The sequence below is a fragment of the Mycteria americana genome, chromosome 5 (assembly GCF_035582795.1).
Source record: "Mycteria americana isolate JAX WOST 10 ecotype Jacksonville Zoo and Gardens chromosome 5, USCA_MyAme_1.0, whole genome shotgun sequence".
In the NCBI taxonomy this organism is placed as follows: Eukaryota; Metazoa; Chordata; class Aves; order Ciconiiformes; family Ciconiidae; genus Mycteria; species Mycteria americana.
In genome coordinates this window covers 25,149,907-25,175,879 of record NC_134369.1, presented here as the reverse complement: position 1 = coordinate 25,175,879, position 25,973 = coordinate 25,149,907, and the positions used below count along the sequence as shown (strand labels likewise).

At 38.7% G+C, this 25,973-nt stretch overlaps 1 protein-coding gene across 6 annotated transcripts in view; it reads right to left on the bottom strand.

The window, feature by feature from the left end:
* Window positions 1–3,027: 3,027 nt before the first annotated feature.
* The window catches only part of IFTAP (intraflagellar transport associated protein), a 49,091-nt gene continuing 26,145 nt past the window's right edge, over window positions 3,028–25,973 (bottom strand). For 4 of the 6 annotated variants that reach the window (XM_075502506.1, XM_075502507.1, XM_075502508.1 and 1 more), the window contains 5 exons: window positions 22,422–22,579; window positions 20,900–20,971; window positions 19,894–19,948; window positions 13,130–13,260; window positions 3,028–5,372 (listed from right to left, as the gene is read on the bottom strand). In XM_075502506.1, the coding sequence (XP_075358621.1) occupies window positions 5,220–5,372; window positions 13,130–13,260; window positions 19,894–19,948; window positions 20,900–20,971; window positions 22,422–22,579 (569 nt within the window). In that variant the 3' untranslated portion in view covers window positions 3,028–5,219. Of the gene's footprint in view, window positions 5,373–8,792; window positions 8,897–13,129; window positions 13,261–19,893; window positions 19,949–20,899; window positions 20,972–22,421; window positions 22,580–25,973 lie in introns of all 6 variants that reach the window. The other 2 variants (XM_075502511.1, XM_075502510.1) reach the window with 2 other exon arrangements.

Here is a 25,973-nt window from a genome sequence, read left to right as displayed (position 1 = left end):
GCAAAACACAAGGTGTCACTTCCAACAGCCAGCAATCACAAATTTACCAAAAATCATCATCTTTTGAGATGTTCTACAACTTAATACCACTTCAGAGAAAACTGTCTGTCTTGTTTTCCCAAGGGATGGGCAGACATTTAGCACCTGGGAGAACTGCATGTCCCCAGGACTGGCAAAGGCAGCCACCTTTCAGTGAGAGGGCGCATCCCTCCAAGAGGAGCCCAGGACACATGCGGCACCTCACACCCACCTGTGCTAACTGACACCTCACCACAAGAAAGCACACCGCAGTGGGAATGCCCTTCGCTATCACAAGCACTCGGCTCTGCGGTGCAGGGAGCTCACCTCCTGAGGCCAGCAAGAACCCTTATCACAGGTTTCCTCACTTTATTGGGTGGCTTGAACATGTCGAGGCTGAACTGCAGCCTGTGAAGGAGGGTAGTAAGCCACCTGTTCGGCACAGCCCCAGTAAGTGAACAGGGTCTAATGAATCTCTGCCCCGATCTTGTCAGTCATCACTTTTCCATTGCACATCTTCAGGAGTATCACATTCATGATGGTTGTAACATAAATCTCTGCCGAACAGAGGCAAATAGCCACACTCAGCTAAATTATTCAGCAGGTTGGAATGAGCATGGAGTCCCAGTACAAGACTGCTGGTTCACCTTCTTTGGTCAGCGTAACTGAACTGCAGGGCTGTAAGAATTCATACCTAGGTAGGACCAAGCTACTGCTCAGACTCCTGAATAAAGCTGAAGGTAGAGGACAAGAAGATACAAATCAGGCTGCTATCCAAGCAGACACTTTGATACCAAGTGGCTGTTTAGTCACACCATAACATACATGAAGTTGCTGCATAACTAGGAATTTGGTCCTAGTTATTCCGAGGTAACAATTCCAAGATAAATCAAAGTCCATTTCCAATCCTTGCCAAGATGAAGAGGGAAAAAAAACTTTAAATGATGTGGGAATCTTTAGTAGCTATGTATGTAATCAAGTTTCACGATCTGAACAGGGCTTGAAAATGTATATGGTATTGTTGTTAAAGCAAAAAGCGATGTTCTAAGCACACACCACTACAGAAACTCCATAATGACCTGTGTAAAATTAGTAACTGAACAGTTAAAGATATGTTTTTTACATTTCATTTCCATTGGTTCTGCATTTAAATATTTTCCCATAATGATAATGGGTCATATACATAGCTTTATATACAGTAAAAAATCAGGAATCAATTTGGCTCCATATCCTTTCAGCTAAGACTGCAAATACGAGGGTCCTGTCTGCTCAGTATGAATATAAATGGCCTCAGTGGAGTTCTGCCAGTTTATAGCAGCAGAAAATCAAGGCCAGAGGATCAAAGGGTCTTTTCCATAAGAGCAGGGATTTGTTTCCATGCCATCTTCTTCAAAAGGTTTTGAATTATCTGGTGAGTACTCTCCATACTAAAATTATTTTCTTTCAGTGTCACCATGTGTATACAAGTGTATATAATGATACCTTTCTGCATTAATAGAAATATATTTAGAACCATAATGTCTGAGTCAGGCAGATTTGTCTGCATCTCTTTTCACTTCTTCAATTTTTATCTTATTCTTTCACAACCATTATCTCAGCAAATAATTACTCTTCCTTTTACACCCACAAGGAGTAACTCTGAGCATTAATAATATCCGAGCTTGCACCACAGCCACCCAAGGAAACAACTCTTCAGATTCCTGCCCCAGTGGAAGGACTACTGCATGTCCCATAAAACTCAAAGAGTTCCTCCCCATAACTCAGGATCCATCAAGACTGTGGAAAGAAACAGTCAGTATCCTTCTGGTAACACGCAAGTAAGTAACAAGTTTAATACAGATAAGCTCACTGACTGAGATGGATGCATATCTCTATTACACTTTAGACATCAATGAAGTAATGAATACAAAAGGATTAGAGATGCATCACATAGCCTTCACTTCCAACAGGTTCACCCAACATCAGAGATTTTGCAGTTCAAAATCCTTGTCAGTGTGGCAGGGAGAAAATCCTATTCCCCACTGCAGCAGCCCCTAAGTCGATTCCAAGTAGCACTTGAAGTTTCCTGTTCCATGCGTGAGTTTTCCCTTTAATTCTTTTGGAAAACAGGAAAAATGTTTAGAAAAGACCATAAATAGAAAAGGAGAATGTCCCTCACCAACCCCTCCTGAAAATATTAAATATTAAAGAGAATACAAGCTACAAGAGGAAAAGATATATATTATTCAGATCCAAACCACCTTGCAAACACTGAAACAATTCCAGGTAACTAACTCCATGTACATGTATAAAATTTAACATGCACATACAGTATGTTCTTAAAAATGACAACCTGGTAATGGAGAAGAGAAAAATATGCCTCCTCTGCGAAGGATAATCAAATGAAAGGTACAATCCAAAAACAACCACAGGGGCAGGCCAATAAAATGTCATGTTCAGAAAGCCTACATTACCTAATCTCCACTGTGATATACATCTCTGTTAACAGAGAGCAAAAATCTAACTCATGAGTGGTGTAAATGTAAGTGAATTATCCCCATTTCCCTGCATAAGATGGATGTCACTAAAGAGTTCCAATTTTGCCGGGTATTCTGCAGCAAAGTGTTTCTTTATATCAAATGGAACCATATAATGACTATACTGAATGACACTTATGGAGCGTAATAGGTACTCTGAACATTTGGTAAGAGAATCATCTGCCTATGAGAGAAGGAACTGAATAGCTGGATGTATCCCTAATGTACAGGGAAAAATTGATAATGAAATGAATAGAAAATGCACTTAGAGATTCCAGAGCTGATTTGGCCTGAAGATCATTTTGAACCCCTGGACAACTTTTCTCATTGACTCTACTGGCAATAGGATTCCAACAGGACTGATCTATAGTTTCTGTGTCTCATACCTTTCCAAAAAAACACACCAAAAAAGTGCCAAATTCATCATTCCACAAAAGTCCACCTTTATTTATGGTTGATTCTTTGTCTGCAGGATATCAAACTCCGTAGACAGAGGTCTTTTAGACTGAAGGTTCCTTACATTTATCTTTGCTATACATACATACGTTAATGAGGCTGTCTCCCTTATTTTTCTGTTGAGGCTTTTAAAGGCTGACCTTGCTATCTTTGCACAGCGGTTCTCAATTTCTTCCTCCCAGATATGCTCATGGAGCTCTTCCAGAACTTACTTCTTATCCCTCTCATTTATACACATTATCTGTGTCTTCCAGAAGAAGATGAACTAATAAATAGATCTGCTCAGGAATGTTTAGCTGAATGTTTCACTGGAAAATTCCAGTTGGATCTGAAGCACTCAATTCAAAATATCTTGGGTTCAACAAAACACTTCATTGAATTCAAATAAATTCAATTTAAAAAAAAAAAAAATGTTTCCCAAACAGCAGAATCTGCTATACAGACAACTGCATCAAAAACTACTGTGCTCTTTTAACTACAGCACAGGCATCCTTTTGATTGTAGATGTTAAAAATTAATTTCTCATTACCTTCTACCAGCAAGGTCCTATACAGACCAGTTTTTCTATACAACATACTCATAGTTTTGTATCACTCTCCTTAAACATCTTGTCTGAGACCACTTTTCTGGTTTTTGTTAATCTCACTCTTAAATTATATCCCCCTAATTGAGGTAAATAACATTCCTCAAAACAAATGCTATTCAGGTTTCAGTGGTGCATGATTATGGTCTACAAAATTACTGATCCAGAAAATTTCCTTTGGAGCATCAAAGCACCTTTCTTTGCTTTTATAAATTGCTGACAATGGAGCAGCCAACCAGCCACAGGGATTTCATCCAGAGCCTTTAAACAATTTGTGGTTTGGTCTCTACTCTGTCTGCTCAGGCACTCTTCCCATATTCATCATGTTAATCACCCACTTCAGAAATAATGGAGATAGGCCAAGGACAAAATGTTGGTCAATAAACTTTAGCTAATGCAGTTATACCAGAAAAAGACCAATAATACAATTCAGTGTTGTGATGGTAAACCAAGCCTCAATAGCAAAGCTTCTACAGTAAGCTGAAAAAAAATTAATTCTAAACACCTCATAGCAAGAGTACATACTACCTTGTGTCAGAGATGCATACTTTTCTCTCCCACTCATACTACCTGACCTTTACTCAACTCCAGGGTTTGCTGTATTTCAGTGAAGCTGAGCGTAAGCCATAAGCTGGTATTTGGAATCCTCTCCTGTAAAAAAAATGTAAAATCTGACAGCCTTTCAATGCCAATTCCTTTAATGGATGAGATCACTATTTTTTCCTCTGTGCGGAAGACTTTTTGTAGCAGTTCATGTTTTAATTGTTAGGAGTTGCACCACATCAATTTTGATCAACTCAAAAAGTTTATTGGAAACAGGAGTATTTATTTCTCTGCAGAACTGAAGTAATGCAAAAGACAGAGGAAAAACCCAACATTCCCAGATTTATTCATTCACATAACACTGTATATTTAAGACTTACAATGATAGGGAAAGAGTTTATAGACTGATTTGTCAGCTGCAAAAAGCTCTTATTTGCATTACTGAAAGAACTAGGTAAAAGGCAGTTTTAGGACTAGCTTTGCGCTAGTCAGGAACTGAGTCAGTACCAAATATAAGCCAGACTAGCCATAGTGCTATTCTGAATTCCACCAGCAATTACTCCAGCATACCTAGCCTGAACCAATACAAGATTCACCCCACTCAAGGATTTTTCTACAGAAGGGAATTTATGGCTGTCATTTGAGACATCCTTCCAACTGCCTTGTACCACCTGGAAAACAACAAAGTGGCTGAGCACTGGGGCCTAAAAATATTAAAGGTCATTGATTCATACAAAAATCCCATTGGGTTTAGGGATAAATACAGACCTCCTTAGCCAACCTGAATGCCTAAGCAAATCAGTGTACAGGCATACAAAAAGGATGGAAATACTTCCTCTCTTGCTGAAGAGCTACTATACAAGCAACTCTGGACAAGCACCATCTTCCTATTCTGTGTTTTCATTAGGACTAGGAGGAGGCACAGGGGAAGGCAACCTTAGGTCCAAGGCACCTTGGTAGAAAAAACAAAAAGATCTCGAGGATGTCATTTACTGGCCACATAGATAAAAACACTAAATAAGGGTACAATGAAGAGCGAGATTTACCCCCTAAAAATGTTATTTCAACAGCACGGCACAGATGCCTTTGACTCAGTCTTCAGCTCATGCTGACTTGACATCTGTCCCCGTTTTCTTCTCTTGAGACAATTCTATAATGGCCTTCAGCTCAGCTTCAGAGAACTTAGGGGTCAGTGCCACATTGTCATAATCAAATTCTTCATCAAGTGAGAATGGTTGAACATGATCCCCTAGTAGCTGTAATGAGGAAAAACATATATAAATAATATTGCTGCAAGTGATGATAAGGAAGCTCAAAATATAAACTTCTAATTAATATTTAATTAAACTATTTTTTCTGACTCTAGCACTCTCAGCTGATTAAGCTCTCTTTAAGTAAAAGAATAAATTCAATTATTCAATTTGACCTAATTTAAGCCATTTAATGTGCCCCATTTGTACTGTACTGTATCTGAATGAGTATAATTAGCTAATTTTGCTCAAGGCAAGGAATCTAAAAACCTCCCTTGCACACATCTATTACATTCCTGCCACTCGTAGAGGCAAGACTGTGGGGATATGGACAAGCTATGTACAGCTATGTTAAATCTCAGAGACAGATTCGATATCCTTAAAATTTGGGCTAGTATCACATAAAGCTTCAGTGTACATACATCTGATACTAATGTAACGTGCTTCCTAGAACACAGTTTCAGCAAAGGAAATGCCTGGAATAAACAAAATGACACATAACCAATTTTCAGACTCTCAAAATTTCTTTTCACCATCTCAGAGATACGCAATTGGCTGGTTTGGATTTCTTGCATGATGAACATAAGAGTCTTACTGCATTTGCCAATATTTGCTTTGTTGACATAGTGTATAGCATTTCTGTATTGCTTCTCATTGAAATATCTTAAAATAAATGCTCTGCCTATAAAATAAAATAATGAAAACAAGTAACTATGGCAGGCTGCACGCTGATAAGGAACTGCAGGGGGCCATGACACAAAAGGTTTATGGTAAGCAGTTACATAAAATTAATTCCAGAGCTACACAGGAGACACATCCTCACTGCCCAAACTGTACAGGAAGGCTCCCTATTCTTTGAGAAGTTAATAAAAAATGTCTAGAAATTTCAACCATGACAAATAGCACAACTCCTCAAGGGCTCTGTGTTTCAAAGATTTAAGTACTTCAGTACCAAATCCGCAAAACATTTAAACACATGCTTATTTTTTCAAACTTCTGATGAATCCTCAATGAAGCCAATGACTACTGATGTATTTGAAGTTAATATCACATTTATTTGTTTTGCTGAAAGGGAGGAAGAACACTCAGCATCTTATGGTCACTGCTCAGTTTAGAAGGCACAGTATCCCACACAATTTCTGGTAACATTTTGTAAGAAGATGTATTGACACAGTTAATGCCATCTAATAAGTCAGAGAAGTGGTAGCTGGATTCCTCCCCAGTGGCTGGGTACCTGACAGACATAGCAGCAAGTATCTTGCAAGTATCTACATCCTTCATTAATACACTGTAATATTGCCTGATTGATCAGGAAATATTTTTTCTAGTTTTGTATAATTTTATTAATCATCTGTGTTGCTTAATGCAGAAATACAAAACACTCTTCTAAAATATGATGCAAGGTGCAAATATTTTTCAGTTCGTTTGGTTGTAACAATATTTGTTACCACATCTATAGGTAACTAAGCTAAGAAGAGTTCAAATTAGAGTAAGCCTTCACAGGGATTCTACAAAAACAAATCTATTCTTCCTCTGCCAACGTAGTTATGGAAAGTATACACACATTCACTATGCCCTTGTGTTGACCTTCATGTCATTCCAGGAACATTTTATGCACGTGCAGAGAAATACTGGAAAAACTTTTGTTTAAAAAACTCAAGCCTAAATTGCTAACTGAAATTAGATGCCAAAGTAGAACATACCCAACTTCACTGTTAATTTTTATGTTTTCATGCATTGCACATTTGAAAAGTTTATTCACATTGCATATTTATCAGTGTGCTTCATCTCTCAAAAGAGTACTCAAAGCACTAGGGATTCTTTTTTTGCTTCTTCTCCCAATAAGCCATTCACTTCAACCTCCCACACAGACAAGCAATCTAAAATTTTTATACTGCAAACTGCAATTTTGACCTATTTCAAAAGGAAGAGATTTTGCAATAGAACACCGAATCCTCTGAGCTGATCAAGTTATTATCTTGTTATTTTTGCCTAAGCTGAGAGAAATATGTGAATTTCAGGTGTCTAATTTAACATCTAATTGAAATCTTTTTGAGAGCTCTCTGGGAATAGAATTTTGCTCTATTAGAAAACTGCCAGTTTGCTTAAGATTGCTCCTGTGATTTACTCTCTGAAGAAAAAATCATTTTCATTTACAGTTCCTGCATGTCCAAATTAAAGGGGAAAAGAGTGTAATGTTCATATTAATAACTGACGTATTTTGCTAGAGGCTGTAATGTTGTAAATAAAATACCTTAAAGTTGAGACTTTCAAAAGTCTATTAATAATTGGCAACTCATTTCTTTTTATTAATCTGTGTGGAGTTACAGTTAACTAAACAGCTTGTCTCTGTCATTCTAAAACCTTTATTTCTCTGTAATTATGGCACTCTGTGATTCACTTGTTCAAATTATGTAAAGGATGCATATACAGTCACCAAAGATTTCATTGTATACTCAAGGGAAAACTTACTAGTTCAATAACAATAAGTAAAACGGGGCGGGGGGGGGAGGCATGTATGCTATTATCTCATATAAGCTTAATATATATTGGAATACTTGGGAGAAAAAAAAAAAAACGTTTGTCTTGATCTTGGGGCACTGTATTGGAAGTCAATAAATCTTGAACAATTTTCCACTTCTGCTTCATCATTCTGGACAAGTCACTCTATCTCTTTGTCTTTACTGGCCTCTGAGAAGATGTAACTCTTCCATCTTCTTGCACTTAGTCAATCCTGTCTTTAAGGTCTTCCTTGTTCTTCTTGCATTTATGCATAGCACTTAGCAGAAGCAAACCTCAGTTGAGGCCTATTACTAAAACTTTAAACCAAAGGAACTCAATGGAAGCTGTATTTTAGGTTATAGACACTGCCATTCCACAAATAAAGATAAAATGATAGGCATGGTAAATACTTTTTTGAATGCTCAAACTAAAGGCAAACAATGGAGAATAGGAGGGCAGAATTCACCTTTCCTAATCCCAGCCATATAAAAATTAGGCTTCTAGATTAAGCTAGTCAATTAGCCAAAAAAGACCCAGCCTGAGAGTCAGCCTGTGGACGGAGATATATTACATCTTAGGACAAATGCCTACAGCAAGTGGGATGAATTACTTTCTGGTGGTGCTTATCTCCCCATCTTGATGACAGAAGGACTAAATTAGACTAAATTTAAAGCTGAAGTTAGGTGAGATGAACCCCACTTTGAATGCTTGTTTATAGTGAGTAGATGGAAAATATGCATTCAACTCCACTCATATGTATGCAGGGGGGGAAATAAGAACAAATAGAGACCCTAGGAAGCAGACATTAAGACATACAGTTAATTAAAAAAACTATGATGTCTTTTATGAAAGAAAGTATTAAGTAGAAATAAAGGAGAGAATAAATATCTGGGTAGGGAAGGTAAATGTTCTATGATAATGTACTTCAACCATGGAGTGAATGCTGTTTCAATTTGCAGTGGCCTGTGGCAGGTCATGTATGCTGCACTGTCGATACTGAAATCCAGGAATATATTTATGTCTAAAACCTGGGAAGAAAGATGAAGCAACATTGGTGGACAACACAAAGAATTTGCTATGTCATTCACTAAGCGTCTTCCCAAAAGCTTTTGACAGAAAAACATTTTCAGGGGGACAAGTTGTTCTTTAACAATTAGCCAAGTTATACACTGGGTCGTAGCAGAGCTGCTTTTTCTAAACTTTCCCTAGCAATACAATCAGAGATTCCCCTAAAGTCCTTCACAAATATGTCCATAGCATAGACATTTGACATCCTACACTGCACTATTAAGCTTGTTTATTTTTCATAGGGAATGCTTTTCCATTCTCTATGAAAACTGACTAGGCAGCCACATTCTGTTGCTATTCCCTAACAGGTTTGTTTTGATGGACAGAGAACAGTCTCATTTCAAAGCAGGGATGCCTCCAGGAGGGCAGACTTTGGCCTGTTTAGGAGCCTGGTTGACAGATCCCTTGGGAAGCAGTCCTGAAGAGCAAAGAAGCCCAGGAAGGCTGGACATTCTTCAAGAAGGAAATCTTAAAGGTGCAGGAGCAGGCTGTCCCTATGTGCTGAACAACGAACTGGCAGGGAAGAACACCAGCCTGGCTGAACAGAGAGCTTCGACTGCAACTCAGGAAAAAAAAGTTTATGACCTTTGGAAGAAGGGGCAGGCAACTCAGGAGGACTACAAAGGTATCATGAGGTTATGCAGGGAGAAAATTAGAAGGGCCAAAGCCCAAATAGAACTTAATCTGGCTACTGTCATACAAGACAATAAAAAATGTTTCTATAAATACATTAACAACAAAAGGCGGGCTAAGGAGAATCTCCATCCTTTATTGGATGCAGGGGGAAACATAGTGACAAAGCATGAGCAAAAGGCTGAGATACTTAATGCCTTCTTTGCCTCAGTCTTTAATAGTAAGACCAGTTGCTCTCATGGTACCCAGCCCCCTGAGCTGGAAGACAGGGACGGGGAGCAGGATGAAGCATAATCGAAGGGGAAATGGTTACTGACCTGCTACATCACTTAGATGTACACAAGTCTATGGGGCCAAGGGTACTAAGGGAGCTGACAGAAGTGCCCACCAAGCCACTTTCAATCATATCAGCAGTCCTGGCTAACAGGGGAGGTCCCAGTTGACTGGACGTTAGCAAATGTGATGCCCATCTACAAGAAGGGCCAGAAGGAGGATCCAGGGAACTACAGGCCTGTCAGCCTGACCTCGGTGCCAGGGAAGGTTATGGAGCAGATCTTTAATGCCATCACGCAGCACGTACAGGACAACCAGATGATCAGGCCCAGTCAGCATGGGTTTATGAAAGGCAGGCCCTGCTTGACTAACCTGATCTCCTCCTATGACAATGTGACCTGCTTAGTGGATGAGGGAAAGGCTGTGGATGTTGTTTACCTGGACTTTAGTAAAGCCTTTGACACCGTTTCCCACAGCATTCTCCTGGGGAAACTGGCTGCTCACGACTTGGACAGGCATACTCTTCGCTGGGAAAAAAACTGGCTGGATGGCTGGTCCCAAAGAGTTGTGGTGAATGGAGTTAAATCCAGTTGGTGGCCGGTCACAAGTGGCGTTCCCCAGGGCTCTGTGTTGGGGCCAGTCCTGTTTAATATCTTTATCAATGATCTGGATGAAGGGATCGAGTGCACCCTCAGTAAGTTGCAGAAGACGCCAAGGTGGGCAGGAGCGTTGATCTGCTTGAGGGTAGGAAGGTTCTACAGAGGGACCTGGACAAGCTGGATCGATGGGCCACGGCCAATTGTTGGAGCTTCAAAAAGGCTAAGTGCCAGGTCCTGCACTTGGGTCACAACAACCCCATGCAGCACTACCAGCTTGGGGAAGACTGGCTGGAAAGCTGCCTGGCAGAGAAGGACCTGGGAGTGTTGGTCAATAGCCAGCTGAATATGAGCCAGCAGTGTGCCCAGGTGGCCAAGAAGGCCAATGGCATCCTGACTTGTATCAGAAATAGTGTGGCCAGCAGGACTAGGGAAGTGATTACCCCCCTGTACTCAGCACTGGTGAGGCTGCACCTCGAATACAATGTTCGGTTTTGGGTCCCTCACTACAAGAAGGACATTGAGGTGCTGGAGCGTGTCCAAAGAAGGGCAACGAAGCTGGTGAAGGGTCTGGAGCAGAAGTCTTATGAGGAGCGGCTGAGGGAGCTGGGATTGTTTAGCCTGGAGAAAAGGAGGCTGAGGGGAGACCTTATTGCTCTCTACCACCTGAAAGGAGGGTGTAGAGAGGTGGGGGTTGGTCTCTTCCCCCAGGTAAAAAGTGATAGGACGAGAGGAAATGGCCTCAAGTTGCGCCAGGGGAGGTTTAAATCGGGTATTAGGAAAATTCCTTCACTGAAAGGGTTGTCAAAGTGTTGGAACAGGCTGCCCAGGGAAGTGGTTGAGTCACCATCTCTGGAGGTATTTAAAGGACGTGCAGATGTGGCGCTTAGGGACATGGTTTAGTGGTGGACTTGGCAGTGTTAGGCTTACGGTTGGACTCAATGATCTTAAAGGTCTTTTCCAACCTAAATGATTCCATGATTCTATTCCAGGGAAGATCTTTTTCTCTTTCTAAATGAGTCCTGCCATAAGCAATGCAAGACTTATTTTTCAATGCAATGACAATTTGAAGCACTGAGGGATTTTAAAATGGACCTGTTCAGTCTTGACAGTTCTAAAAATCAGGCCACAGTTATATTATCTAAATGAAGGCACAATTATGTGTAAATTTAGGGGAAAGACTGCCTTCCTCTTGAGTAGCCTGGCATCAACTAAATGGTTGTGAAAATCATAGGTCTATCTTCTTGAAAAATGCAGCAACCCTTAACCAATGTAATAATACTGTTTCTCTTTCATGACCCATCTTTTCCTCAAATGCAAATGAATTTTGCATGCAGTGAGATCTTCATCTATTTTTCATCAATTATAGTTTAAAGAGTCATACGCAATCCTTTATGAACACTGCAGGCTGCTACAACCCTCCTTCTTCTTTGGTTTTATACAGAAGTTATCAAATAAGAAAACTATAAAACCTCATTCTAGGGGTTTTTTGTGTGTGCCAATGGATATTTCTCAAGGCAAAAACCTTGAATTATGTCAATCCTTAGGGAAAAGAGTGAGTATTTTTATTCACAGTATGGTGGGTATTAAAGCTTGAAAGGTCATTTTAGAACATTTACTTTTTCCCAAAGCAGACTTGTTCCTTATAGTAAAGAGTTTATTGCAAAGAACTAAACACAATTGAGCTCAGGAAAGGAGGCACCATATGCAGTGCTATAACATCAATCCTTCACTGGTCACGCATCATTTATAAACTTGATTTAAGCCTCATGGGACATCAATAAGCATATGAAACTATCAAAACTGGTCCGTTTTAGCCAGAAGCTAACTTCAGCTTCTATTACAATGATCAGGCAGGGGAAAGGAGTGGTGAAGAATTTCTGCAATAGAAACATCCCCAAAAGTTAATGCTCACACTAACTATTTGGATAAGAGGCTTAATGACTTAAAATAAGCCTGTGAGCAATCCACACCACCTGTTCCAGTTTGAAAAGAACTGAAATTCTGAGGCAAAATGGCAATTCTAAATTAAAGCTTGTATTGATTGTGTATTATTAAAAGACTCAGACTCCATAATGCAAACCTCTCCACACCAGACCTAGAAAATACAGATTGCTGCTACTCATTTCCAAGAGGACAAGTCCCAGTTCTGATCACAATATATTCTAAAAACTTTTTTTCTTTTAAACGTCACGTTAAAGGGACCATTCACTACCTCCTTGTTGCAGGAGATGGTTCCTCTATTCAGCCCAATGAGAACTGCAGGATGTTGTAAGATGATGAGATCACTGGAAAATTAAATGGCCCGTCATCCTACGTAACTAATGATTTGTTAAAAGGTCAGGAAGTGCAAGAGTTTAGTTGAACATTCTGTGAGTTACACCAAGTAAATATCAAAAAGCCCACATACAGTTTGAAGTCTTGAAGTACACATTTTGAAAACGTAGGATTATATAATAGCAGTGTGCAAGAAAAAATAGTACCTTTCTATTTAGAGTGTTTATCTCAATTCTTAATGTATTTAAGAATTCATTGATAATTTAACAATTAATAATGTGATTTGTTAACTCATAGCAGTTCCACACACTCCATCTATACCCCTCTGTTCTTGTGGAAATAATATTAGAAGCCAATACATAAAAATCCCACCCAAAACCCTCAATGTTTAAATAAATAAATCGGACCTCATACCTGTTGGGCTTTGCTGTCTGATGGCTGTGGAACTGACAAGGTGCTGAACTTCAGTTGAACAGGCTTATCAAAAAAGGGTGTACAGTAAGTTACTGTCTGTTCCACCTCTCCTGGGAGAATTAATGACCCTGCTGAATAAAAATAGTCAACTTTACCCTTCCATTCAATGTATAAATTAGCAAAATCCTGTGTAAAATCCTGTAGTGCTCAGACACAGGCAGAAGCTTGTTAGTCAAAGTGTGCTGTACTTACTGTTACATAATATATAATATAGGCAGCTATCTTTGAAACAGATCCATGCAGTCCTGAGCTAAAATCTAGATAATAAAACATACTATACTAAGGAAAAATCAAACTTGGGTGAAAACAGATAGGTAGCTCTTCTTTCTTAAGGACAGTGAATTAAAAATCTAGACACTCCTAAACTCAGAGAACACCTGGGATTAGATTCACCTCTTTCATAACAAAGAAGGAAGGTCCTGAGTAGAGGTGTCTGCAGTAGGAGTTACAAAATACCAGACTGAATCCTGGTCTTACCATTGATTAGCTGGGAAGTCTCATTCAATTCTCTTTTGCTAGAATTTCACCACCTGTACATTGGGCATAAAGAATCTTCACAAAGCATCTTAACATGACTCTCCTGAAACATTAAGTAAAAATACCTGGTAGAAGTACTAATATTCCTCATTACAGGGTCAGATGACTCTCTTGTCCAAGGATATTTCATGGATGTTTGTTCCTCCCTGAGGTTTCCAAAAAGAGGTACTTGAGAGGACTTCCCTATATCTGGGACATAGGAACATGTAACCTTTCCACATGGGCAGGATTTGGTCCACAGTTCACAAATTCACAGACTTTCTGAATCACTTTTCCTTTACATACTTAAGCAAAACAGTCATACTGGGAACAGTGGGTTTGCTTTCTGACAGCTCAGAAGGATATGTCTTAGGTTTAGAAATATCTTTTAACATGAATCAATCTCAGCTCTGCTACAGCACAGATGTGTCCATCTTGTCTCAGTAACGTTTTTACGAATGAACTTAAGGGGACCATATGTCTTGCAATTTAGTCAAAGGATTATGTACATCTACCTATTATTTTTTCTGGCTGATACACAAGTTTCTTTACAGCTTTATACCACATTTTAGTAGCTTGATTTCCTCTTAAATATTAGTTGATGGAACCAACAAGAGGGGACATAGATCCAGGGTGAAAAGGAAGAAGTAGCGATTTATCTCTACCTGCACACTTTTACTACAGTAGTGGAGTTACAGACCTCCCATTCTCCTGTAAATCTGCATTTGAAAGCTAGGCCTTTGTAAAAAATCCATGATGGAATTCTTCATTTAGTTTTCTTCTAGGAATTGTGTACTATTTCAAAGTCAGTAGGGCTTTGCACTTGTAAAGTAGAATGTTCTTTAAAAATGAATTCATTCCTTTGGGTATCTCATTCCTGGATTTTTGTCTTTTGGTTCATGATTCATAGATAAGTGGTTTCCAGTTTTCATCGCTATTCTCTTGGTTGCTTATATCTATCTCTAGTCATCTATGTGCTTTCAGTACTTGTTCTCAGCATTGCATCTGATCTTATTCTGCTTCAGTTATATGAGAAAGCTTTCTGAAAAGAACAGTGCAGTCCACAGGTATATATGCTATGTCTTCACATGGTCTGCAACTGCTTTTTTCGGTCTTTTGTAACTTGGGTCAAAATTATTTGTAGGACAGAAGTAAGATGTGAATGCTCATTTAAAGGCAATGGCATCTTCCGCTGTTGTTTCAAACTTGCACCCTAAACATATACCCTCACTGAAGGAAGGAAAGCCTGGACATCAGGAGGTTTGTATCACCTCCTGATATAAACACTGATTTTTTCTGTACTAAGAGCTTCCCCCACCCCCTCCCAAGAGACCAATCTGCAGAGAGAAGATGAGGAGGAAGCACTGTTATGCAACAGTCTGGCAATGGCTCAGAATGACAACTCTTAAAAATTAGGACAACAGAAGGAAATTTATTTTTGCTTTTAGCAAGAAGTGCTTGTCATACTCAGAATGTCAATTCCACTACTTTAAGGCTTGTTAGTAATGCAAACAGTGTTTCAAATTCCCTTCAATCACCCCATAAGAATGTGGTAATCAACCTTTGTTTGCCAGTAGACATGCCAGAAATGAGCTTTGTCTCTCTATCCTGGCTGCATGACAGCATATGAAAGTCTAATCGGTAAATGGTGCTTTCCCTGATAACGTTTAATCAAGAAACTCCTTCAGAGAGAAAAATTAGGGAGTTTTGACAGTCCTCCTTCTCAGTAGGAGCTCCCAAAGGAAATGTAGGCTATTGTAAGTTCTAGCCAGTACCTCACAGCTGGTTTAGGCTGATGCTACAGCACTAGTGGATGATGTTCCTAATTAAGCTGCTAATTATGTTCTCTGTGGAGGTGATTAATTAGCAACAGGAAAGCCTTGGATATTGCCAACGGCACCATATATACAGATAACTGAGCAGGCAGTAATATCAAAAATCTGAGAAGAGATTTTGAAATGCACCTCTCCTCATACCATGAGGAATCAACTTCCTGGATGATATGGCAGTGAACTCCAATGATTTTACTCAAGTCCAGCATACTTTAATGAGGGCATATTTGGAAACTAATCAATTCTCTTCTCTTTAGTCCCCTTCCCCTCCCACATGATAGACCCACAGAAAGTGGTTACTAAATCTGTGAACACTGCTGAGTTGGGGTTTTTTGCTCATTGTGTACCACTGACATCAATTATAAGTATAGAAAAAAAGAATCTATTGGCACAAACCTGATTTGAACTTTCAAGAGTGAAAAAGTTCAAAGTCTTGTCAAAATCTTTAGCTTTACTGTAGCCAAATGATGCCCAGCTGTAGATACACTAACACAGGTTTTACCACTTTCAGGCACTACATTTCACAAAAATGCTGTTGATGGGGAGCTGTAGAGGGAGGTAGTGATAACAAAAAAAGTTTAAAAGCTAAATTTTGCTGTCTCCTCTGATTCTCAGGCTTCAGGCTGTTAGCCCTGAAGAGCTGCCTAGTGTGAAATCATCTCGAGGCAGTGTTAAATGGATTACAGAGACTGGAGGAAAAAGAAAGAAAGAGATTCACCAGCTGGGGGGAGCCCCATACATGAAAAAATCCACGTCATTTAACTCTGAATCCTCTTCCTCAATCTGATTTTTCTGGATGTAAACATAGGCTCAAAATATAAACGGAAAGGCATAGATTATGGAAGATAACAGATATTGATATAATTTGCCTAAAGAATTATTCTATATTCTTATTAATTAGTAAATTAATAAATTTATAATTTCTATTCATAAAATCTAATTAATACAAATATTATATATATTATAGTTATGCTTGGCCTCAGCTTCAAAGTAACTGCGTCACTTGGGTTCTCCTCAATCTCTGTAGGGTTACAAAGAACTGGGACTTTGAAAAGACAAGTTTACAGTACCTCAGGGCTCCAAGCCAGATTACGATGACACTCTGATATCCTTGCCTATGCAGCCTCACCCATACATTTAATTAGTCCTATTTTAATTTTCTCTTGTCTTTAAAAAATAGTCCACTCAAGGTCTCTAGACATGCTTTTTATAAATTTTGTATTTATACAAATATTACCTATTATCACCTAACTATGCTTCGAGCCCTGCAGGAAGTGATATGTCACCAGTCCTGGAAAGGAATTCTGTTGTCAAAACATAGGTAGTAGGCATTCTCCATCCGCCCCTGGAGAAAGCCTAAGTACCCTTAAGCTACTTACAGTTACAGATTAAATTCAGTGAGAAAGAGCAATTAAACAGCCCACCATACACATGCTGTCTCTACACAATGCATTACAGCTACGGTTTAGGACAGCAATTTTACTTTGCCAATCATGGTTTACTGTACCAAAGTCCCACAATGCAAAGCACTGCCCTGATTTCAGACTTTCAGCCCAGTGCTGTCTAATGAAAACAGCTACAATGAATTTGCATACTGGCCAAATCTATGGGCTGCTTTTTTTTTTTGTAAGAAGCAGCCGTATTCATTCACACCTTAAAAGACATTGGACTTAGGAAAATAAGTCAGGGAAAAAAAAAAAAAAGATTAAAAAATCCACTAGAATGATTTTTCCAGGACATCTCCCAAAAAGCATTGGTTTCAATGGGATGTTTTAACACCTATTTTCTATCATGCTTTTCCAACTGTCAACTTTGAGCCACTTCTCCTTAAGTATGAATATTTATTGTATTAATGTACAGTTGCTAACTCAGCTAACTGATCTGCCCTTTAAAGCTAAATGAATGATACTGCACTGTTGGAGATACTGCACTGTTGCCACTAACAAGTAGAGATAAGAGCTTGTTGTAATTATACTAGCAAGGTATGACATTTTTCACTGGGTGTCCTAAGTTGTTTTGCCAATATGAAGTCTTAAATCTATCATTTGTTCTGACATACAGGTAGCAGCATTTAAAAAGGCCAGCAACAGAATATCTTTCAAATTTGTGTCACACTTTGCCTCACTTATAAACTAAGTGGAATTCTTCAGAATTAATCCTTTATTAAGGTGGTCAATAGGGATATTATTTTTTACTACTTTATTATTACAAACAATAGAAGCGACACCATTTTATATTTTAATTTGCATTTTGTTCCTATGATTTCTATAGGAGTAAGATTATACCTCTCTTATTATGAAGCCTATCAAGTGGATTTTGACATGCAAGACAACTATCAAACTATAAGTCCTATTTCTGCACTTAGGAGGCAAGGGGAAATTTTTCATCTTGACTCAACAACGATCTCCACTGAAGAGGCCCTGGGCAAGACCTATGCTGTGGGTTTCCCAGATATGAATTTGGATGCTGTTCACCTTCCTTAGAGTTTAGAAGGAATAATTAGCTTCTGGCTATGCAGTGTTTCGATGTTATAAAATACAATCTAAATACTTAATGTTGTTAGTGAGCACTGTTGATTGCTTAGGGGTTGATAGGACTTCTTTCTGCACTGAGGCAGTCTGTGCAGGGAGTTTGTGCAGGGAGTGCTGTCTCATGGGAAGAGCTGAGGAGAGCAGAGATTGAAAGCCAAATCAAGTCTCATGTAAAAAGTGAGTAGTTAGCACACTAATAACTACTCTACAGTAGTGGTGGTATAATGTTATGTTTATTGTTTTTATAATCACTAATAAAAGCACTAACTGAAAGGTTTTCCCAATGTGGCTTGCATAAAGTGCTATTCAGACAGTACAAGCAGATGATAATTTTTGTAATTCTCATTTTATTCAAATGCAGTCTGTTTTACTAGGGGTTTCTAAATGTATGTGATTAACATTTACTCTTGCACACACACAAATACACAGAAATGACTGAAAAGCCTGGAGAGAGGCAAGGTCTGGAACGGTCCAGAAAGTGGCGAGCTATCCCCAAGCTCTGGCAGAGCTCTTTCTTCCTCACTGCCCTGCTTGGTATTTTAGTGTTGGGCTTATTTCTCATCATCCAGTTTGTGGCCTGTTTTGAACCACAGATATCTAACAATAGTTCCATGAACTAGATATAGACAATTCTCATTTCATTATGATACAAGTAAAATGTGGGTTTAGGCTTCCACGAGTGAGCCCCAGCTTTTTTTAATAGATATTACCAGAATTTAAGATATAAACAAGGAACAATGTCCTACAAAGGGAAAAATGGGCACATATGAACACTACACTCAAAAGAAATCTTTGATGTCTGTACCTGATACAGGACTGCTATCTTACTCCCTCCTTCCTGAAATGCCCATGTTGGAGAAAGAGTATTTGCTATAAACCTGACTTATGTTGGTTTATTATTTTCTTGTGAGTTACAGCCAAGCTCCAAATATTCATCAACTGGAAGTCTCTAAGCCCTCTGACTTCATAGGAATTCTGCCCATACAGAAAGGAAAGACTAATCAAATCTTTAACGGGTTAGACAGACTAATCAAATGGCAATAACCAAGGAACGGAGGACCAAAGTCCTGCTCTGTAACAGCTTCTTTCAGTGACCTTAGGCACATCCCTTAATCTGTGTCGCTTGGTTTCTCTGCGCAGTCACAGGCATAGATGAGGAAAATATAATTAATCACTAAAAGATTGTCAATTCTGGTGGTAATAAAGACCACACAAGCACCTACGACAGACAAATACCTACAGACACTAGGTTTCTATTTACTTTGTAGAGGTGGGAGAGTTAAAATTATTATAGATGCATGGAACAGTTCAACACAACTCAAAATGCTCATAATTGGAAATCTTAAAGAAGTTCACTGTGAATTCACAATTAGTCTCAACTATTTGAAGCCCAGGATGAAATAACTTTAATAGGTAGGGACAACATTTTCATTAAATATTTCCACTTTATAGAACTCTCTCTTAGCACCCATGTTACTTTGTGGAGAAACTTTTGTAATCAAGGTAATTTCAATACAAAATAGAAGTGCAGAAAAATGTAGAAACATTGTTAACAAGAAGTGTTCCATAATTCTGAAAAATCTTGAAAAAAAGTAACTGCTCACCAGGACACAATATAATAAATATTCCTTATAATTTATTATCTCATTACCTCTTAGAGTGAGGAAATGAGTACTTCAACTTGGGGAATTTGGGCAATTTGGGGAATTTCTAGAAGAACTGAGGAAGAACATGTTTCATAGAGCAGAAACGGTGCTTTAAACAATCCATACACTTGCATCCAAAGACAGACAATGATAGTGAATATGAAGAGGAGGAAACCTACCACTGCATGTCTCTTCATCTGTGTCTATATCTACCAAATCTAAGTACTTGTCCACCTGCAATAAAAACCCCAAATAGATTAAAATGTATTAATTCCATTTCTTACAGTACAACCTAGAGCAAAGAAAAAAAGCATTACATTGTCTCCTTCATCTTCTCCATTCTCCCCTGCATTTTCCCAAGAAAGCATAGGAATTTTCTTTGAAATGTGTAACCCACAGGAAATACTTTTAAGTATAGGCAAAGAATTGCTGCCAAAATTGCTGCATATCAACTACTGTGATGGGAAAGAAGCTCAAGCTGCACAGCAACTTTTTCAGGAACTTAGTGGGAAGATGGAGAAGTACAATATTTTCATAGGAAAAACATACATGATAAGTTACTCTGCAGTTTTGCAAGCTCACTGCATGTGGCATAGAGACAATACATGCTGTAGGCAAAGTAGAGCTTGATCCTTCTGTTTTGATACTAATGGTGAACTGAATGGGAAATAAAAAAGCTAAGAATTATTAAATATTTAGTATTTCATCTGGGACATTGCACTACCACTTTTTCAGGATGATGTCCCTTCAAAACGGTCTAAACTGTCTAAAGTATACCACAAGAAAAGACGTTTCTTATTTCAGGTAGCACTCTGAGTACATGCATAGGGTGAGAGTGAAAGGCCTTTCCCAGCCTATGTGCCAACAGTGTTACCATGGAGGATTTATTATACGCACTGGGTAGCCTTCTGTGTTTCCATCCACCAATTAGAGATGCTCTTAGATAATTTTTTCCAACCTGATTTGACACCATTCTCATCAACGCTTACATAACCTTTACACTTTGAAAGTACATACCATTAACATTTGAAAAAAATTTTGGATGGTGATGCTCTCATCCTTCTTTCCCACAGATGAGGAAGAAATACATCAACAAATTGCAAGTACTTTGTAAATGAATAAAGCAAAAATTAGTCATGTTCTACTCATACTGCCCACTTTGAAGAAAATCAAAGAAAACCTCACCTTCACTCTTTCAGACAGACTGAGATCATTTCCATTAGAGCCCCCAGCTTTCCAGCTCTCATTCATCACTGTCTGTAGATAGATAGGCAGAAATACTTATATGCATGAAACAGAATCAAAATCACAGTCAAAGCTCCTACTGATTTACACATACAGATCCTTCACAGTGTATTTAAAATTTTTACAAAATTGAATGCAATGCTCCTGAAAATAGAATGTATGCAGGTAATCCTCCGAAATCCTACACAGGACCAGACTGAATCAATTGGAACAACAGTGCAAGTAATCATAACATGCCTAAAAAGCAGCATTTAGAACAGAAGCATTGTTTTCAATAGCAGTTTTTTCCCCTCTTTCCTTTCCTCAGGGCAGGCTTAAAGGTTACAGTGGCCAATTTACTGCATTACAGCCTCCTCCTGCTACGATGCTAGCAATTTTTCTGATGCATTCTACTGTTACTGTATTTGCTTCTTAAACTGCTAATCTGACAAAAATGTGCAGCCATGCCTGAAACTTTTTTTCTGTAGCAACAAGGACAAGTATTAAGATGTTCCATTAAATAAAGGATAATGGAAGTTGCACATTGCTTTATGGGGCACAAAGCCAATTCAAAATGCATAAAGTAAGACACCCAAAGGCAGTCTATCCCAATGAGGCAACCATATTCTTCATGAGAAAAATGGCAAAAAGATTCTTGTCATTATTATTATACAATCAACTGACAGAATGTGATTGTTTTAAAACCCTTGTTTGATTCCACCTCAAAGGAATGTGCTAGTAGGGAGGAAAATGACAGCCTGTCCTCTTTGACTGAGGCATAGCAGGCCCATCATTTGAAGGCACTTAAGTGTGTTGCTCTGTGTATTGCACAAAATGACCTGCTATTTCTTTATTAATAAAAAGTTTAATGAAGGGAATTTTTAAGTACAGGCTAGATCACAGCTTAGTTATTTGTTATTCAGGCAGGAGGGCAGAAGTTCTCAACAAGTGGACTCAGATTTCCATCTTGCTCTCTCCAGATGATGTCTGTTGTTTTCCTGTCCCTACACATTAAATCCCTAATCTCATTTGTTTCAGAAGATTAAAAATGCCTCTGGCCTGCCCACTGTTTACTTTAGGTAGCTGAAGCAATCTAGTTTCAGTAACACAGAATTCAGTACTGCTAAAATCCCCAAGAAACAAAATAGATCTGTGCATGCTGGCATCCATACTCTCAAGACTTTTTCCTTTTTGCCAACCTCTACTGTTAACTGCAGTCTTCAGTGAAAGCATTACAAAGGTCCTTGCAGGGCGCCTTATTTATTAGTCAGATTATGGCAGCTCTTCAGTAGAGCAAATGCCACTGCCAAACATGATCCCTGCAGGTGCCTCTGTAAGCATTACACACTTAGGTAGTATTTTAAATATTTGCCTCGGATGGGGTAAATACCACTAGCCGCTAACATTTGGACAGTATATCTCCCCATATTTTCATCTGTTTGAATGTAGTGCTTGTCCACATGGACAAATGTTAACTCATTACCTCATTCTCATTTGGCATCTGTGGTGGAAGAGACAGCCACATTCCTTTGCTTCTTCCAGGTGAGCCATCCTGTTTATTTCTGTTTGATAATTCAGAAGTAGAAAATGTTTTTCTTAGGGAGACCACTTTACTTCCTTGAATTGTCTTCCCCTCTTCCTCTGCAAGGAGAATCATACCAGATCAGATAACATAATGCACTATCCAAGAAAAAGAAAAACATGAATTTAATTAGATCTAATATTGACTTATTTTACACATTCACTTTTTCTCTCCTCAGAGCTTCCATGTGCATCATATGCATGTATTTTGAAATCTTTATCATAAAACCAAACATGCAGTTTGAACTTCAAGTGCAGAGAGTATCACATATTCCTCAATACTGAAGAATTCATTGTCTCAGAAACTTATGCAATATACAGAAAACTTGATAAAATAAACCAAGAGCTGAAAATACCCAAAAAAGCAAGACAGTAAGTAAGGTTACAGCTTAGTTTTTATTTTAAAACTTTGTTTAAATGCTCTCTGAATGCTGCACAAAATGGTACATAACATTTCTGCCCATGCCTTCATCTGGCACTGCAAACACCAGCACATATGAAGAGAGTCTCTTCTTTGTGACACCCCTATAAACCCCATAGCAACTGCATGCACTCAGTAGAGCTATTTTAGATGTACATTTTCAGAATTAAAACCAGAAACCTCACCTCATTCCCCAACACCAACACGCACTCCCAACACCTACATATCTAGTTTTAAGTCCAGCGACTGTGCTTATGTGAGATCTGTGCTCACAAAATCACTTGATAACTTAAGCAGTTAAAGTGCTTCACATACCTAAGCAATGGTTTACCTTCTTATCAAGCACAAGAAAGGACTCTGATTTTGACCGTAGTACAGTGATGATCTGGTCCAAAAATGGAGTAGTTCTTGCATTTCTACCTCAATATCTTGGTATCACCCTGTTTATACTATCAGCCCAAACGTGTGCCCCATGTGTGAACCTCACAACCTTTAGAGCAAACACCCATGTTGTCTAGTACAGAAGTCAGCCTTCGCAGTTCTTGTCAGAGCTGATATTGATACTGGCTGTGAGTCTGCCCAGGGCCAGCACCCACAGAGCTCTCAGGTGTCCATGGGCACCACTGCCAGAATCTCCACCAGTCCAGGGCCTGGTCAGGACAAGTATTTGGTCAGACAGACAATTATTAGTGCTTCTGACTGTCCTACCATCCAGGTTCATGGGGCACAGAGCAGCCAGCAGAATTAGGATACAGCTAGGTGATCACCAAATGAAATCTCAACAGTACAGACTGGATCTAGGAGCTGATTACAGATCAGGACAAGTATGTGCATGGAAGTATGGATTTCCAAACCCATGCTGAATAGTTTTTTTCCTACAACATGGCAAAAAATATACTTATATATCATGGCCAAAATAAAAATGCAGGATTTTCTATTTTAAAAGTCCCATTATCAAATATGGAGCAGCTATAGGACAATCAATTCAAATGCGCTTCACACCACATGTTCTTAATGAAAAATAAATGCTCATTTAACAGAGTTTCTTTGGTTTAGTTTGGTTTGAAAAATCTACTTTGTAACAATAAGAAACACTGCAGTACATTTCTAAAGCATAATTATATGTTACAGGCATTGAAGTAATTCTTGTGGAGAGTTTTAATGATGCCCTTGGGGTTACTACATAGAGCCATCCACCACAGAGTTATTAATCCCCAGGGACAGCTCTGTGCTGCAGTTACTATGACACATAGAAAGGGCTGGCAGTCTGGGCGTAACCTGAAGTCCACACTCATAAGAGTCAAAGGTTCACAGAAAGTAAATTGCACCAGACCAGAGCAATCTAGCAAACAGATTTTAATGCTCAGATCACAGATGGATCCTCTGAATAACTCCTAAATCCCAGATCTCTTGATACGACATCTGGCTTCTCCCTGCTTTTTTAGCAAGTACTTTCCTAAAACAATATTTGGAAACGGCAGTACATATGGGCAATCTCTTCTTCCTACACAGTCTCTTTTTCAAGCCATGGAAATGAAGCCGTATTACACAGGAAACCTTCTTTTAAATTCTTGACAGGTAAAATGATTACCCACTATTTGAAGATATTTTTACTGTCACCCTACTTTATAGGAACAACTAGATGACTAGCTCAAAAGGCTTCAATCTTTTGTTATTGTAATGGTAAAACAGGATGGACTTCCTGTTTTATATTAAGAACTGACAAGTTTGATATTAAAGACTGACAAGACACAAAAGGATATTAATATATTTTAGGGTATGTGTGTATTAGCAAATTATGCAGCCAAACATGTGCAGACCTGTAGAGTAACAATAGGGACTGAGGACCCAGTATCCTCCCTGTGCACATCAGGAGCCTTTATGTATGAGAAGTGAGAAAAAGCTTCTGGAAGCCATACACTTTTCTCAGCCAGATGAACAGAGAGACAAAAGGCATCATCAACTGGAATGATCAGCAACATAATTCATACAGCCAAAAGGCTCTGAATAAACATGATATTCCTGCACAAGCCCATGCCTATCTGGGATATCACTGTGGTCATTCTTCTAGGATATAAATCAGATCATCCTTCTCCAAAATATAGCTTCTGAATTCTCCAAATAAAATAACACCACTTTTAGCATCAAAAGACCTATGACACATAGTTGGGCAGTTACAATTAGACAGTACACATGAGCTGACAAATTTTATTAGGTTATATATTTTCTGGACAGCTGAGCTATTGTCACAGTTTTAAAAAGCTAGATAGATTAAATGAGCTAAGAAATCAAGTGCATTCATAGTATTTATGTGCCATTTACCAACCCCAGACTACAGCTAGAAGCACTATGCCTTTTCCTAAGAGATCCATCATAAACTGCCACAGAAACTTTTTTCTGGTAAAGATCATTGCAGAGTTATTGGGTTATAGAATATTAAACATTACATTTGATGAAACATTCACAACTACAATGTGATACTAAATTCATGACTGCAAGTGAAGAAAAATTCAGAAGGAAAAGAAAAAAGTCTAAGCAACCCAAAGCAGTTGTGAAATGCATGCTGCAGAGAGAATGTCAGCTATGCAACCATGTGCATAATGAGCCTATGCCACATAAATTGGAGGGGGGGAGGTGACTCAAACATTGTGTTGCTAGCCTCAAGCACAGTCCCTCAGGGCCAGTAAGATCCACCTTCAGATGTCCAAAGTAACTACGGACACCTATAGTTTCTTAATGCATACATCACATAATTGGCTCTCTTGAAGCAGTAACAGTCATGATCTTAAAACATACTATTAAAAACAACCACACATAAGTTGTTCAAAATTTAAAGAAACTACGATCTGCAGAGAAATATCACAGCTGCATTCATTTGACAGTGTTCTGAATTTCAACCATTTCTGTCCTTACTTTTGAAAGAGAAGGGGAAGGAGGAAGGATCCCATTCAAGCCAGCAAGAGGATCACTCTTCCTTCCCCCTGACTAAGTGATAATTGACTCATTATTCACAGCCACAGTTCTCAACCTGCC